General features: G+C 40.8%; 3 protein-coding genes across 3 annotated transcripts; 1 reads left to right on the top strand and 2 right to left on the bottom strand.

Moving 5' to 3' along the window:
- The first annotated feature begins 635 nt into the window (after window positions 1-635).
- On the top strand, window positions 636-7,642 carry LOC103849141 (mediator of RNA polymerase II transcription subunit 14). The gene is made up of 7 exons (XM_009125947.3): window positions 636-1,062; window positions 1,848-2,879; window positions 3,051-3,148; window positions 3,228-3,402; window positions 3,473-5,086; window positions 5,668-6,653; window positions 6,733-7,642. The coding sequence occupies exons 1-7, from the start codon at window positions 853-855 to the stop codon at window positions 7,520-7,522; spliced, it is 4,905 nt and encodes a 1,634-aa protein (XP_009124195.1). The 5' UTR covers window positions 636-852; the 3' UTR covers window positions 7,523-7,642.
- A 171-nt stretch (window positions 7,643-7,813) lies between these two features.
- On the bottom strand, window positions 7,814-10,124 carry LOC103849140 (pentatricopeptide repeat-containing protein At3g04750, mitochondrial). Its single transcript, XM_009125945.3, has one exon. The coding sequence runs from the start codon at window positions 9,786-9,788 to the stop codon at window positions 7,833-7,835; it is 1,956 nt and encodes a 651-aa protein (XP_009124193.1). The 5' UTR covers window positions 9,789-10,124; the 3' UTR covers window positions 7,814-7,832.
- A 242-nt stretch (window positions 10,125-10,366) lies between these two features.
- On the bottom strand, window positions 10,367-12,849 carry LOC103849142 (pentatricopeptide repeat-containing protein At3g04760, chloroplastic). Its single transcript, XM_009125948.3, has one exon. The coding sequence runs from the start codon at window positions 12,197-12,199 to the stop codon at window positions 10,481-10,483; it is 1,719 nt and encodes a 572-aa protein (XP_009124196.1). The 5' UTR covers window positions 12,200-12,849; the 3' UTR covers window positions 10,367-10,480.
- Window positions 12,850-14,792: the final 1,943 nt, after the last annotated feature.

The raw sequence follows: 14,792 nt of genomic DNA, 5'->3' as shown, positions 1-14,792 counted from the left end.
GCCGTTTGTTACTTCAGTCTCTACACATGTCTACCGTTGATGAAAATGAATTAACTGAGAATTGTTTATCTTCATTTCCATATAGTCTACATAAACTATAAGCGGATTTTCGATTTCAGTTTTTCACAATAAACAACCTAGAATAATACATGGCTTGTCTTATTGGTCTCAGATTCTAAGAATGTATTTCCTCCATTTAAAAGTGATCTATGTTTTAGAATTTTTTGTTTCATATAACTATATATTTTAATATATCTTTATTAGATAATAATAGTAAATTGAAGACTTTGAATAAAATTAACTGCGTTTATTAAATTTTAATTGACTAAAAACTATAAAATAGTTAATAAAAATTTACTTATAATCATTTTTTTTTATATGAGTACAAACTTCAAAACATATATTATTTTGAAATGGATAGAGTATAACTAAGAATTAGTTAAAAAAATAAAAGTAAACCTCTTCTTTAATTTTGTTGAGCAAACAAAATAGTAAGTAACCTCTTTTTTTTTTTTGTGAGAAAATATTGGTGAAAATAGTAAGCAACTACTTTTACTATTGCATATTGTGACTTCTTGCTTACGTGGAAGAAGTAGGACCCACACAGAAAATAGATTTTTTCTCCTTTGTTTAAATTCCATCAAAAATAATATTTTTTTCTTTCTTCTTCTTCAAATCTAAACCCCTTCTCTCTCTTGTCCGAATCAAATCCGGTTGCTGGAAAAGCTAAGAGCTTCGGGCGATTCGTCGAGGAGCAGCAGAGGAGAAAACCCCTAATTTCGAAATCGAGAACCACCCCAAGTTTCTGAATCGGGCGGCGGAGATTTCGTTCGCCTTCTTTGTCCGCGCGCGATGGCGGAATTAGGGCAACAGACGGTGGATTTCTCCGCCCTCGTTGGTCGAGCCGCGGAGGAATCGTTCCTCTCCCTCACGGAGCTCGTTGAGAAGGCCAAGTCGCCGGAGCTTTCCGATACTGAGAAGAAGCTCAGCCTCCTCAAGTATGTCGTCAAGACTCAGCAGCGGATGCTTCGGCTCAATGCCCTCGCCAAGTGGTGTAAACAGGTTTTGTCTCTCTCCCTGCTTGTTAAAGTTTGGTTCTTTTACTGTTTTTGAGGCAATTTGAAGTTAAAGTTCGAAGCTTTCTTGAATTGGGATTAGATACGATCCACGATTAGGGTATTGTTACTCTTGTGTGATTTTGATGGGGTTTTTGTTGTTATTTTGTCTGCTAAAGCTTATATTGTTCTCTATGATGCCTCTCAGACATATGTGTTTGTCATTGCAACTGTATGAAGTTATGTCTTTTGGTTACTCTGGTATATTAAGCAGCCTTAGTGTATGCTAAAGTTTCAGCCTTTTGTTACTTCTTAGAACAAATTAAATAAAAAATAATCGAACTTTTGGATTTTGTGGTTTGGCTAATGTGGATATAGTGTTACTTTCATTTTAACTGCTTACATAGTGTTGAAAAATCTGAGCTATTTGCCTCGGTTGTGTTGAGTTTTTGTATTATCACCATCACTGAACTTTAGAATACTGATTAGTACATTTGAACCAGGTCAATTGTTATCATTTTGTGAATCTGTTTAGAAAATGTTAAAGACTATCTTTATTTAGTGTAGTCTCTACTTCTAACTAGATTTGTGCTAGTGAGTTAAAAAATCCATTGAACTTTAAATTCAACTCTAGTGTCTTTGTGAAATTCCTAAGCATCTACTTTAGATCAACGTTCCATTAATATTTCATATGATTATTGTTACTTGTTTGTGTTTACTATCTTTACGGAATAAGTAATCAGAAATTTATTAATTCGCTTATTCACCTTTTTCACACCTCCTTGGCTGCAGGTTCCTCTTATAAATCGCTTGCAGGACGTTGGGAGCACACTATCAGCTCACGATATATGCTTCACACAAGCTGCGGATTCACTCTTCTTCATGCACGAAGGTCTACAGCAAGCTCGTGCCCCCGTCTACGACGTCCCCTCCGCTATTGAAGTCTTGCTGACAGGCTCTTACCAGCGCCTCCCAAAGTGCGTAGACGATGTGGGGATGCAGTGCTCTTTGGACGAGCACCAGCAGAAGCCAGCGCTGAGAAAGCTGGAGGTGCTCGTGCGCTCCAAGCTACTCGAGATCACGCTTCCAAAAGAGATCACAGAGGTGAAAGTCTCTAAAGGCACGGTTACCTTATCCGTCGAGGGGGAGTTCAAGGTTCTGGTGACTCTCGGTTACCGAGGACACCTGTCCATGTGGAGGATACTGCATTTGGATCTCCTCGTTGGTGAGAGAAGCGGTGGTCCGATTAAACTCGAGGTGACGAGACGGCATATCCTTGGTGATGATCTAGAGCGTAGAATGTCAGTTGCGGAGAATCCATTCACTATACTATACGCGGTGCTCCATGAGCTCTGCGTTGCCATTGTCATGGACACAGTCATAAGGCAAGTCAGAACTCTTCTCCACGGGAGATGGAAAGACGCGATTCGCTTTGACTTAATCTCGGACACTGGTACAGCACCAGCAAACCAAGAAGGAGAGGCGGATTCCGTTAGTCTCAAAACGCCAGGAGTGAAGCTAATGTACTGGCTAGATTCTGATAAAAATAATGCTGGCTCGTTCGTTAAAATCGAGCCGGGGTCAGATCTTCAGATTAAGTGCTCTCACAGCACGTTTGTGATTGACCCGCTGACCGGCAAGGAAGCTGAGTTTTCTCTGGACCAGAGCTGCATTGACGTGGAGAAGCTGCTGCTTAAAGCTATTTGCTGTAATAGATACACCCGTCTTCTTGAGATTCAGAAAGAGCTTTTGAGGAGTGACAGGATTTGTCGAGCTCCCAGTGATGTCATCCTGCAGGCCTTCCTGGATGAGCCTGGCAGTGAGGTAAAAAAAAATAATCTGTTATTTGTTTTGACACAATTGTAATTGTTAAGAATAGTGATTTTCCCCTAGCTTCTTGTAGCTGTGGAGTTAGTATAGTTCAGGCCATATCTATCTTGCTATTGGTATTCTCAATATTTATTTAATTGTTTCATTCTTCTTTCCTCCTTATAGGGAAGTAGCATGGTAGATTCTAAGGAACAAAAAGAGCCAGAGGTATTACGCGTCCGAGCTTATGGATCATCATTTTTCACACTCGGGATCAATATAAGGTATATAATATATACTTCTATATATGTTGAGTGATATTATCTTAGCCTGGCATTTATCATTTTATTTTAATCAATGCAGGACCGGTAAGTTTCTTCTTCAGTCATCCAAGAGTGTCTTGACCCCCTCCATCTTGGTCGAGTTTGAAGATGCGTTGAATCAAGGGAGTATATCTGCTGTTGATGCCTTTATCAACTTGAGAAGCAAAAGCATTTTGCATTTTTTTGCCGCCATTGGCAAATTTTTGGGTCTTGAGGTAAGTAACTGTGTGCCTCAGCTTGTTGTTTAAGTTCAGTTTCTGACTTTTTTTGTTTTGTTTAATGCAGGTCTACGAACATGGTTTTGGTGTAAACAAAGCCCCCAAAAGCCTCTCGGATGGGTCAAGCATCCTGGCGTTGGGATTCCCTGACTGTGAAAGCTCTCACCTCTTGCTCATGGAGCTCGAGAAGGACTTCACGCCGTTGTTTAAATTAGCGGAAACGCAAACGGACGGTTCGGGGAAGCCTCAGTTTCTCAACGATCTCAGCAACGTTCTGCGGGTTAAGAAGATTGATATTGGGCAGATACGGATACTTGAAGATGATCTCAACTTGATCACATCGGATGTAGCTAGCTTTGTATCTTCGTTCTCAGATGCTGAGAGGAGCTTGAGTCAAGCGTCTGGACACCGTGGTCCTGGACTAGTTGAGGAGTCTTTGGCGGAGATGAGTGGAGGCCAGTTGAGTTTCTCTAGCATCGTAGATGAAGTGTTTGGACATCAGAAAGTGACGTCATCCGCTGATGGAAAAGCTCCGTTGTTGACTAGCTATCAATCGGATTCCTTCTACAGTATGCAAGGCCCTTTAGAATCTAGCTCTTTTAATCTGTTGTCATCTCCTCCCCCTGGGAAGGGTTCAGCTATGAAGAAGAACTCTAACAAGGAGTTGTCCATGGTATTGTCTCCATCCCTAACTGTTGTCTCTGAGTCAGCTGATCTTGCAGTTACCTCTGATGGTCCTTTGTTGAGAAAAGACCAGAAGTCACGGAAACGTTCAGCCTCAGATTTGCTGAGATTGATCCCATCTCTACAAGGAGTGGAAGGTGTGACTCATCCCAATAAGAGAAGTAAAGCCTCTGCATCACAGGCCCTATCTACTGCAGTGGTAACATCAACAAAAGCCATTGGATGCAGCTATGGGGATCTCATAGCTGAAGCAAACAAAGGGAACGCACCTTCGAGCGTTTTCGTCTACGCTCTTCTCCACGTGGTCAGGCACTCTTCTTTGTCCATAAAGCACGCCAAGCTAACTAGTCAGATGGAGGCACTGGACATCCAATACGTTGAGGAGATGGGACTGAGAGATTCGTTTTCAGACATATGGTTCCGTCTTCCGTTTGCTCAAAACGATTCCTGGCAGCACATATGCTTGCAGCTCGGTAGACCCGGGAGCATGTGCTGGGATGTGAAAATAAACGACCAGCACTTCAGGGATCTCTGGGAGCTTCAGAAGGGAAGCAAATCAACACCGTGGGGATCCGGAGTTCACATTGCGAACTCGTCTGATGTTGATTCACATATCCGTTATGACCCTGAAGGCGTTGTTCTGACCTATCAGTCCGTGGAAGCCGATAGTATCAAGAAGCTTGTGGCGGATATACAGAGGCTTTCGAATGCCAGAAGGTTCTCCCTTGGTATGTGGAAACTACTTGGCATAAAGGCGGATGAGAAAACAGAAGAGCCTGGTGGTGCTAATCCCGCTGTTAAAGGACCTGCTGGAGGGAAAGGCGGTGGTGAGGCGGTTGATAGGTGGAGGGCTTTCAAGATTGAGGCAGTGGGATTAACGAGCCTGTGGTTTAGCTTTGGTTCGGGCATTATGGCTCGTTTTGTTGTGGAGTGGGAATCAGGGAAAGATGAATGCACCATGCACGTCTCTCCTGACCAGCACTGGCCACATACTAAGGTGAGTATTTCATAGGAATTACTTTTTACTCTTAAGAGGTATGTACAATAGAAACACCATAAATTAATAAATACCATAAATTAATAAACTTTTCTGGTCCCGATATGGACCGGTTCAAAATATAACCACAAATCGAATTATATATGTATTAATGGACTGATTTTTCTGGTCCATGAAAATTATAAATTAATAATTTATATATGTATATACATTTTATATAAGTACAAACAAACCATTATATTGTTTTTTATATTCACAATCGAATTATCTTTATATTTTATTAACATTTAATATATTTTGATGAGATTTAGTAAAACTATATCTAAAGCCACATTTAAGTTCTATAAAACATAATTTATATACACCGAATAATATAATAAAAACAATATAAATGTCGAATTTCAAACTTTTAATCAATGTATATACATGAAAATATTTTAGAAAAATATATTTTAAAAAGAAAAAATCTAAAAAGGAAACTTTTTGTAGATTATAAAATACCATAGTCCAACCTTATTAATTTATAGAGTTTTTACTCTATATATATATAATTTTCCTTATTGTGGGTTATTCTTGTACAGTTCTTGGAGGATTTCATAAATGGTGGAGAGGTAGAATCTCTTCTGGATTGCATTCGCCTCACTGCTGGGCCTTTGACTGCGTTAGCTGCCGCTACTCGCCCTGCCCGAGCTAGTTCAGCCACTGGCGTGACTGTCGTACCTGCTACAGCGACTTCAAGACAATCAAATCAGACGCAACAAACTCAACCTTCAACTTTAGCAGCTCCTAATGCTGTTGGCCAGTCTGCCTCAGGGAGTGCTCTTGCTTCTCCTTCTCCTGCTCCAAGTCCACTCGGTGGAAGTTTCCATGGAGCTGCAGGGAGAAGCGGACCTGGAATCGTTCCCAGCTCTCTCTTACCCATTGATGTCTCTGTAGTACTCCGTGGACCCTATTGGATAAGGATCATATACCGCAAACGTTTTGCGGTGGACATGAGATGCTTTGCTGGAGATCAAGTCTGGTTGCAACCAGCAACTCCACCCAAGGGTGGTGCTTCTATTGGAGGCTCCTTGCCATGTCCCCAGTTCAGACCTTTCATCATGGAGCATGTTGCTCAAGAGTTAAACGGTTTGGAACCGAATCTGACAGGTAGCCAAGGAGGAGCAACAAATCCAAACAGTGGTAGCAGAGTTAACTTTTCCCCTTCTAGTGTAATGTCAAGAGCCGTGATGAGTCGTGTAGGCAGTGTTGCTTCAGGATCTTTAGTGGCTGGCTCAGGGTTGTCTGTACGTAGACCACTAGGGAGCGGTGTGCCAGCACATGTAAGAGGCGAGTTAAACACAGCGATTATCGGTTTAGGTGATGATGGTGGCTATGGCGGTGGATGGGTTCCTCTTGTGGCTCTTAAAAAGGTTTTACGTGGTATCCTTAAATATCTTGGAGTACTTTGGCTATTTGCTCAGCTTCCAGATCTCTTGAGAGAGATCTTAGGTTCAATCTTGAAGGAGAACGAAGGCGCTCTCTTGAATCTAGACCAAGAACAACCAGCGTTACGCTTCTTTGTCGGGTATAATCTAAAACCATGAACTTAGACAAATCATATCGTGTGCTTATGCTATAACCTTAGTTGTTATTTTCTTGTGTAGTGGCTATGTATTTGCGGTGAGTGTCCATAGAGTTCAGCTTCTTCTTCAAGTCCTTAGCGTAAGGAGATTCCATCACCAGCAACAGCAGCAAAACGGTTCATCAGGTACTGCTCAAGAGGAGCTAACACAATCCGAGATTGGAGAAATCTGTGACTACTTCAGCCGTCGTGTTGCATCAGAGCCTTACGATGCTTCGAGAGTCGCCTCGTTCATAACACTCCTCACACTACCTATACCTGTCTTAAGAGAGTTTCTTAAACTGATAGCTTGGAAGAAAGGTCTATCGCAATCACAACAAGCTGGAGAGGTTGCTCCTGCGCAGAGACCTAGAATCGAGCTATGCCTAGAGAACCATTCGGGTGCAGATGTGGAAACCAGCTGTGCAGCTAAAAGCAATATCCATTTCGACCGGCCTCAGAGTACGGTTGACTTTGCTCTGACCGTTGTTCTTGATCCTGCGCACATACCTCACATCAACGCAGCTGGAGGAGCGGCGTGGCTGCCTTACTGTGTATCGGTTAGGCTAAGGTACACCTTTGGGGATAACCCTAGCGTGACGTTTCTTGGGATGGAAGGAAGCCATGGAGGAAGGGCTTGTTGGCAGCGTGTTGATGATTGGGAGAAGTGTAAACAGAGAGTGAGCCGTACGGTGGAAGTCAACGGTTCTGCCGCAGGGGATTTGACTCAAGGGAAGCTCAAATTGGTTGCAGATAGTGTCCAGAGAACATTGCATCTATGTCTTCAAGGTCTCAGTAGTAATAACACTCTTCAAAAGGAGTTTACCATATAGGGATGTAAACTTTTGTCAGTTTGTTGGGTTAATGTGTACATACAATCCTTTGGTTGTGAAATTTTGGTTGAATTTAGACATTACCATAATCAAAAAATTTGCTTCAGAAAGATTATTGCATTTTTATTACAAGATTTAATGAATAAGATCCAAGTTTGAACTCATTTCTTCACATAGATGATGCAATATTCCTCTAATCTCATGCCATCTTGGATGGTTTTGCTTCTCTGTAGCCACAAAGCTATGAACTCCCTCTACTCCTACTACACTACTGTATCCTGCAACCTTCTTCACATTTTTATTACAAGATTTAATGAATAAGATCCAAGTTTGAACTCATTTCTTCACATAGATGATGCAATATTCTTCTAATCTCAAGCCATCTTGGATGGTTCTGCTTCTCTGTAGCCACAAAGCTATGAACTCCCTCTACTCCTACTACACTACTGTATCCTGCAACCTTCTTTACTCCACGGCTCTCCATCGCTTCTCTCGTCTTGTCTGAATATCCAAATCTTCTAGCGGCTGCATAGATGTTGGACAGCAACACGTATCCACCTTCTTTGTCAGGCTCCAACTTGACCAACTCCGTTAAAGCCATCTCTGCAGTTTCGACATCTTCTTTTCCCCGACAAGCGCTTAAGATCGATCCCCACATTGACTGACTTGGTCTCATTGGCATCTTCTTTAGCACTATGTCTTTCGCTTCTTCTACTCTCCCCGCCCGACACAAGAGATCCACAAGGCTTCCGTAATGCTCGGTTTCAGGGTCAAACCCGAATGCCTCCTTCATGTGGTTGAAAACGTGTAACCCTTCCTCCACTAGGCCGCTATGGCTGCAAGCCGTTAGGACAGCGAGGAGAGTGACTTTGTTCGGCTTCACGCCTTCTTCTTGCATTTCTTCGAATAGTTCCAGAGCTTGCTTGCCATTCCCATGGAAGGCAGTCCCGGATATCATCGTTGTCCATAGCGTGACGTCCTTTTCAGCAACTGTTTTGAAAACCTTGAAAGCTCTCTCGATGCTACCACACTTGCAGTACATATCCACCAGAGCCGAACCAAGAAAGGCATCAACCTGCAATCCCAGACGGATCACTAACCCGTGTGCCCATCTTCCTTGGCTAAGTTCTCCGTTGTTTGCTGCACCACTAATCAAACTTACCATAGTGACGCGGTCTGGAACAACCTTCTCCACTATCAACATCTCATAGACCAATTCTCTCACAGCCATCTGATCACACCCCTTCTTGGAGTAACCAAGAAGCAGAGAGTTCCAAGAGACAAGATCTCTTCTAGGCATCTGATCAAAAACGTCACGAGCAGCTTCCATGTCCTCAAGCTTAACAAAGCCACCAACCATAGTGTTCCAAGAACACGTATCCTTCTTCGCCATCATATCAAACACTCTTTTCGCAAGACCAGACTCTCTGCATTTGAAATACATATCTAAAACAGCATTCCACAGTATCAAATTCGACGAAGAGCCAGGCTTCCTCCTCTCAATCCAACCATGAACTCCTTTCCCAAGCCTAACATCAGACAATCTACCACAACAAACTAAAAGACCCAACACCGCGTACTCGTCAGGCTCAATACCATCACCAACCATCTTATAATACACCTTCATCGCCTCTAAACAATACCCCTTCTTAGCATAACCAACAATCATCGTGTTGAAAGAACTAACATCTCGTTCAGGCATTTCATCGAACACCTTCTCTGCATAACCCAAATCTCCAAACTCCATATAAACTTTCACCAGAGAGTTCCACAGGTAATAATTATTCCCTTCAGACAAAACCCCAGAAACAGTTACGTGACAATGAATCTGCTTCAATTCCGACACAAAGTTCGTTACTTTCATCAAGTACAGAAACGTCTGCCTATCAGGACAAACACTGTGTCTAATCATAGACCCGTAAAGACCAAAACATTCCTTCTTGGAAACAGTAGAAGAGATCATTGTGTTGTAAACGAAAACGTTTGGGTTCGGTGTGAAGTTACGAAACAGAAGCTTAGCCAAGTCGATGTTGCCTGGATACGTAATCGCTGAGAACAAGATGAGACGGCTCATGGGAAACGTGTCGCATATGAGATTGACGCGCATGATGTTTGCTAAGATCTGCTTGAATTGGTGCCTGGAGTTGCATTTCTCGAGCAGAACAAGAGATGGGTGATTGAGGTCGAGGGAGTGAAGAGGATCCCATGTTGTCGTCTTGCGTTTACATTCGGTAGCAAAGAAACGAACTCCTCGACGCACGAACATGGAACAGAAGAAACAGAGCTGAAAGCTCTTGCTTTGGTCTGAATATTAGTTTGTCGTATAAGTACTATTAAAAAAAAAGATTTGATCTTCGAAGTTATGTAACTTCAAATTCAATCATACCTTAGACCACAACCTACGATCAAATGTGTTGTTCAATGTTTAAAAATGGCTTAGATAGTAAACAGTCGTTTTGTAAATGCTTTTAATTAAGCGTATTATTCAGGTCTAACAAATTTTTGATTTATTTTTATGTATCTTATATTTATATTAGATATTTTAGTCTTTAAATTTAACTATAAAATTATTTTAATGAATTATAAAAATTAGACATTCAAAACTAAAAAATTAGACAATTTGTATATTTACACTATTTTGATTTGTCAGTTTTAGACTAATTTAAATCAATTTTAACCAATTTGGAATAGTTTAAACCGATATAAAGTGTATAAATCAGCTTTTAACAAACAAACAAAAAGATTTGATGTCTCCCCCTAGAACATTGGTATTGTTCATTTGTTTGTCCCATGATTTTTGACTAGTTGCAACGATCAATTACCGATTACTGTTAACCACTGGCATGACCAAAACCAATAACAATGAATCTATAACTTGCAATCAGTCACAGTGATCTATAAAGCAGAGCCATAGTTTATTGTTTGTTTCTGATTCATAACATAATGTGTTGTTTACCCCTAATGAACAAATGGCTGAGAAGATCTCTGTAAAACATTAAGCAAAGGGAAAGTCCTATGCAATCTCTTGAAAGAAAACTCAGAAATCGCGTCGATTCGAACCAGATCATTAGCTAACTCCATAGCCTCGGCTCTATATCCAGCAAATCCAATCCCTTCAATAAGCATTGTATAAGTAGTCTCATTAGGCTTACACCCATTCTCCACCATTGTATCAAGAACACCTATGGCGTCTTCGATCCTATGAGCCTTACAGTATCCCAACAGAACAATGTTGTATGTCACAACCGACGGATGAAACTCACAGCTTCTCATATCGACCAACAACTCGAAAGCCTCGTCGACCATCCCTTCCCTGCATAGACACGAGATCATCGAGTTATAAGTGATCTCATCGGGGTCTACCCCGTGGTTCAGCATCTCTGATATCATTTGTAACGCCCTGATCTTATCTCCGCTGCTCCACAGCGCGCTGAACATCGTGTTGTAGGAGCTGGAGTTCGGCGAGCAGCCGACTTCCCCTAGCTTCCCGAAGATCTCCAACGCTTGATCCGCTTTCCCATTCTTGCACAGCGTAGCCAGCACAGTGTTGTAGTTCACCACGTCGGGCAAACACCCGTCTGAGATCATAGTCTCCAAGAACTTGATGGCTAAATCTAACCTGCCTTCTCTACAAAACGCCGCGATCAAAGGATCATAACTGTAAGCATCCGGCGTCAACCCCTTCTCCTTCATAAGCCTAAGGAGATTCAGCGCCTCATCGATCTTCCCATCGCGGCATAAAGTAGTAATCAGAATGCTGTAAGTCACAACGTTCGGCTCGCATTCCTCGGAGAACATCTTGCTCATGAGCTTCTCCCCTTCCTCCCACTTCCCTTGGTTCAAAAGCGCGCGAAGCAAGATGTTGTAAGAGATCACATCAGGCTCACATCCCTTCACTTCCAAGCTCCGAATCATCTCGAAAGCGCGCTCCACCATCCCTTCTTTACACATCCCTCTGATGATCGTATTGTAAGTAAACATATCAGGCTTCAACCCTCTAGACAACATCTCATCCAGCAGCTTCAAGGCCTCGTCCACGCCGCCTTCAAGCATCGTCGCTTCGATCAAAATCGTGTAAGTAATCACAGTAGGCTGACAATTATCATTAACCAACTGATCAAACACCTTTAAGGCAAGATCAAGCTTCCCTCTACTACACAAGCTACCAATCATTATGTTGTAAGTCACAGTATCAGGGGAGAAGCCTTTGCTCCTCATCCTATCGAGAACTTTCGTCGAATCATCGATACGGTTCATCTTGCAAAACCCGTTGATCAAGGCGTTGTAGGCGAAGACGTCAGGCTGCCCGAACTTCTCGAGGATCTCCATGACCCTGACGGCTTTGGGGACGTTGCGGAGGTTGAAAAGGCCTTTGATGAGCTTGGTGCAGAGGATCACGTCGGGGCTGTAGCCTTTAGGGACCATGCTCTCGAGGAGGTGGAGAGCTTCGATGTAGTTACCCGCACGGCACGCGCGGTGGAAGATTTTGAGCATCTGTGTGTCTCTGAATCCGAGAGAGTGTGAATGGTTTGTTGTGGAGGCTTGAACTTGAAGATTGGTTGAGAAAGGTTTGACATTGACGTTAGAGCAGGTTAAGAAGCTTCGATTGTAGTGTTTATATGTTATGGAGTGGTAAGGGATGGTGAAACCGACGAGCTCAGAGGAAAGTGGCGTCATTTCTATCTGTTTCAAGGTTCATGGAAGTGGGTGAAAACAGAGGAAATGAAGAAAACAGAGGAAATGTAATTAAAGGAACAAACTTTCTGGGGAGTTCAGGGGAGGAGCGAGAAACCCAGAAGCGGAATTGCGAACGGGGAAGAATCGAGAGGTGAGACGGTGGAGATAGTGCGAGAGGAGAGGGAAAAGCGAGGACTTTGGAGGATAGAGAAGGAAGAGGGGAAGCAGGAACAGAGGACGACCACTCGTTTTGTAATCCTCAAAATGCAATCTTTAATGTAATAATTTTGTTTGATTTATTGTCTTAACCGGGAAAGAGAAGAATACAGGGATACAGGATAGGATCAATCCCGCTAGTTCAGTGAGTCTTTTGATAAACAGAGAGAGTCAAAAGCATTTGAGCAATACGACGACGTTTGAAGATAATTTAGTCAAAGTTCTTATAGCTTAACGTTCATGATGATAATATTAACACATAAATGCAAATGCCAATATGAGATTTCGCAGTGACTAAGAAAGTTACCGAGGGTAAAAAATGAAGTTAAAATAACCTGTTTAATTACACACTCTGTACGGTTACACTTGATGAGACCCTCTTTCTGGATGAGAAGGATCATAAGGAGTACTATATACTTTTCCCACATGTCTTTCTTCTTCTTCTTCATGCTAGTCATTAGCAGGTGAAGCTACCAGCATGACCTAGTCTCTCTCTCTCTAAGCTATTATCATATAATCTTATGAGAACAAGAAAATTATTTATTTCCTTAGCTTAGTTATATATATGAAGCTTAGGAGAGGAAGACAAGATCATGCTGGCAGCTTAACTGCTACTGGTGCATGGTATACATACAAATATTTACATGCATATTTTGTGTGTGAGCTTCTTGTTTCATGTGGGTAATGAGAGGGAGAAGAAAGGTATAAATAGTCTCGAGAAGCTAGAGGGTGTGATTTGTGAATGAATCATTGATCATTACTTGAATATTATCATATTATTACTTTATTGAAGGTTAGTTGTGTTTGAAGAGTCGGTCTGATGTAAATTTAAAGCTTTTTAATGATGATTTAATTAACAATTTCTGTGTCTGGTTCTTCAGGACATTAACATTCAATTAGTAATAAACACGTGTCTCTAATCTGATTTTTCTTCAAGTACATAAATTAAGTAGTATACATACATGGTACATAGAGAAGGAGATAGATGATGTATTAAGGAAAAGAGAGAAAGCTTAATTGGTCATGATTTCACATTAACATATGTTAGGTTGTTAACCAATACAATGAAACTCATCTACTTTTTGTATTATATTATATCTATACTAGAAATGTCTTTTCAGTTTTTTTTTTTCACACATAGTAATAAGATAAAGTAAAATCATTTCACATACAATGAAACAAGACCAAATTCTCACCCAAATAACATTGTGAAATTTCTGATGTTATCTTTATATTATATATATTTCATTTAGTGAAACAATACTAATATTTACAGTTTCAAAGCGATTTGTTGTAGATAGTAAAGTATTAGTTTAGTATGGTAAACAAAAAGAAAGCATTTGGGGAGTTGAGAAAGTGATGAGAACATGAACTTGTGGTCCCGTTATGAATTACAGATAAAATAAGATGCAAATTGAATATTGTCACGCCTAAAGACAACGCATGCTGACAAACACCATCCTAACATACATAAGGTAAAAATAAACTACAGCCGTCAAGTAAAAAAAAAGATAAAAAAAAATTAGACAGAACATTTACTATTCTGCATACAAGAACCATGCTAACAAGGATCTTATCTTCTTAAGTCGCAAGTGACATGCACACATCAACAACGAAAACACCATTATACAAAATAGGCAAGCACTATTAAAATGCGTTGTGCAAAGCTTCGACTGTTAGTAATTTTCTGGTAGCTTCAAGCATTACAATAATATAGTGTGAAAGCAACCGAAACTAGACTAATATAAAACTACTTGTTGCCATAGTATTAATTGTGGGCAGTCATATCGTAGTATGCATCATGCATGCTAGCATTATATAAAATTAGACTAGTTGATCTGTTATAATGCTGTTAGCATGTGAATTATGAACTGTAAGGACGGCAAAAGTATGATGATGAGAGGCCTATGTTTTGTTCAAATCTTTTGGTTAGAGATCTGGTGACACAGCTATATATTTAATCGTGAGACGCATACCGTTTCACTTTCGGCTAACAAAATTAAAATTTAATAAATATTTCATTTTTGGTTATTATAGACTTGTCATTTGCTTAGCCAACCAAACCTCAATTACCCAATCACATGAGACCCATATGTGAATTGATATTGTATTCGAGAAAGGCGAATGATTAAATTATCATAATATATACACGAAATTTATTTTCAGACAATAAATGGACTAGACCCTATAAATAAGCAAAGACGAGCCCCAAGTCACACCAATTGAATATATGAGTGCATACTTATCCAGCTTTAAAAAGAAAACAAGAAAAAAAACATTAGTGTAGTTTTGACAAAATATGATCAAAATCTGATAGTTTTAAATCAGGATTTTTCATGAGAGATTGATTTTCAAATAATTAGATAACTAATCCATC

The sequence above is a fragment of the Brassica rapa genome, chromosome A05 (genome assembly GCF_000309985.2).
Source record: "Brassica rapa cultivar Chiifu-401-42 chromosome A05, CAAS_Brap_v3.01, whole genome shotgun sequence".
Taxonomy (NCBI): Eukaryota; Viridiplantae; Streptophyta; class Magnoliopsida; order Brassicales; family Brassicaceae; genus Brassica; species Brassica rapa.
The sequence above is the reverse complement of the archived record's forward strand: the minus strand, read 5'-3'. Positions and strand labels throughout refer to the sequence as shown.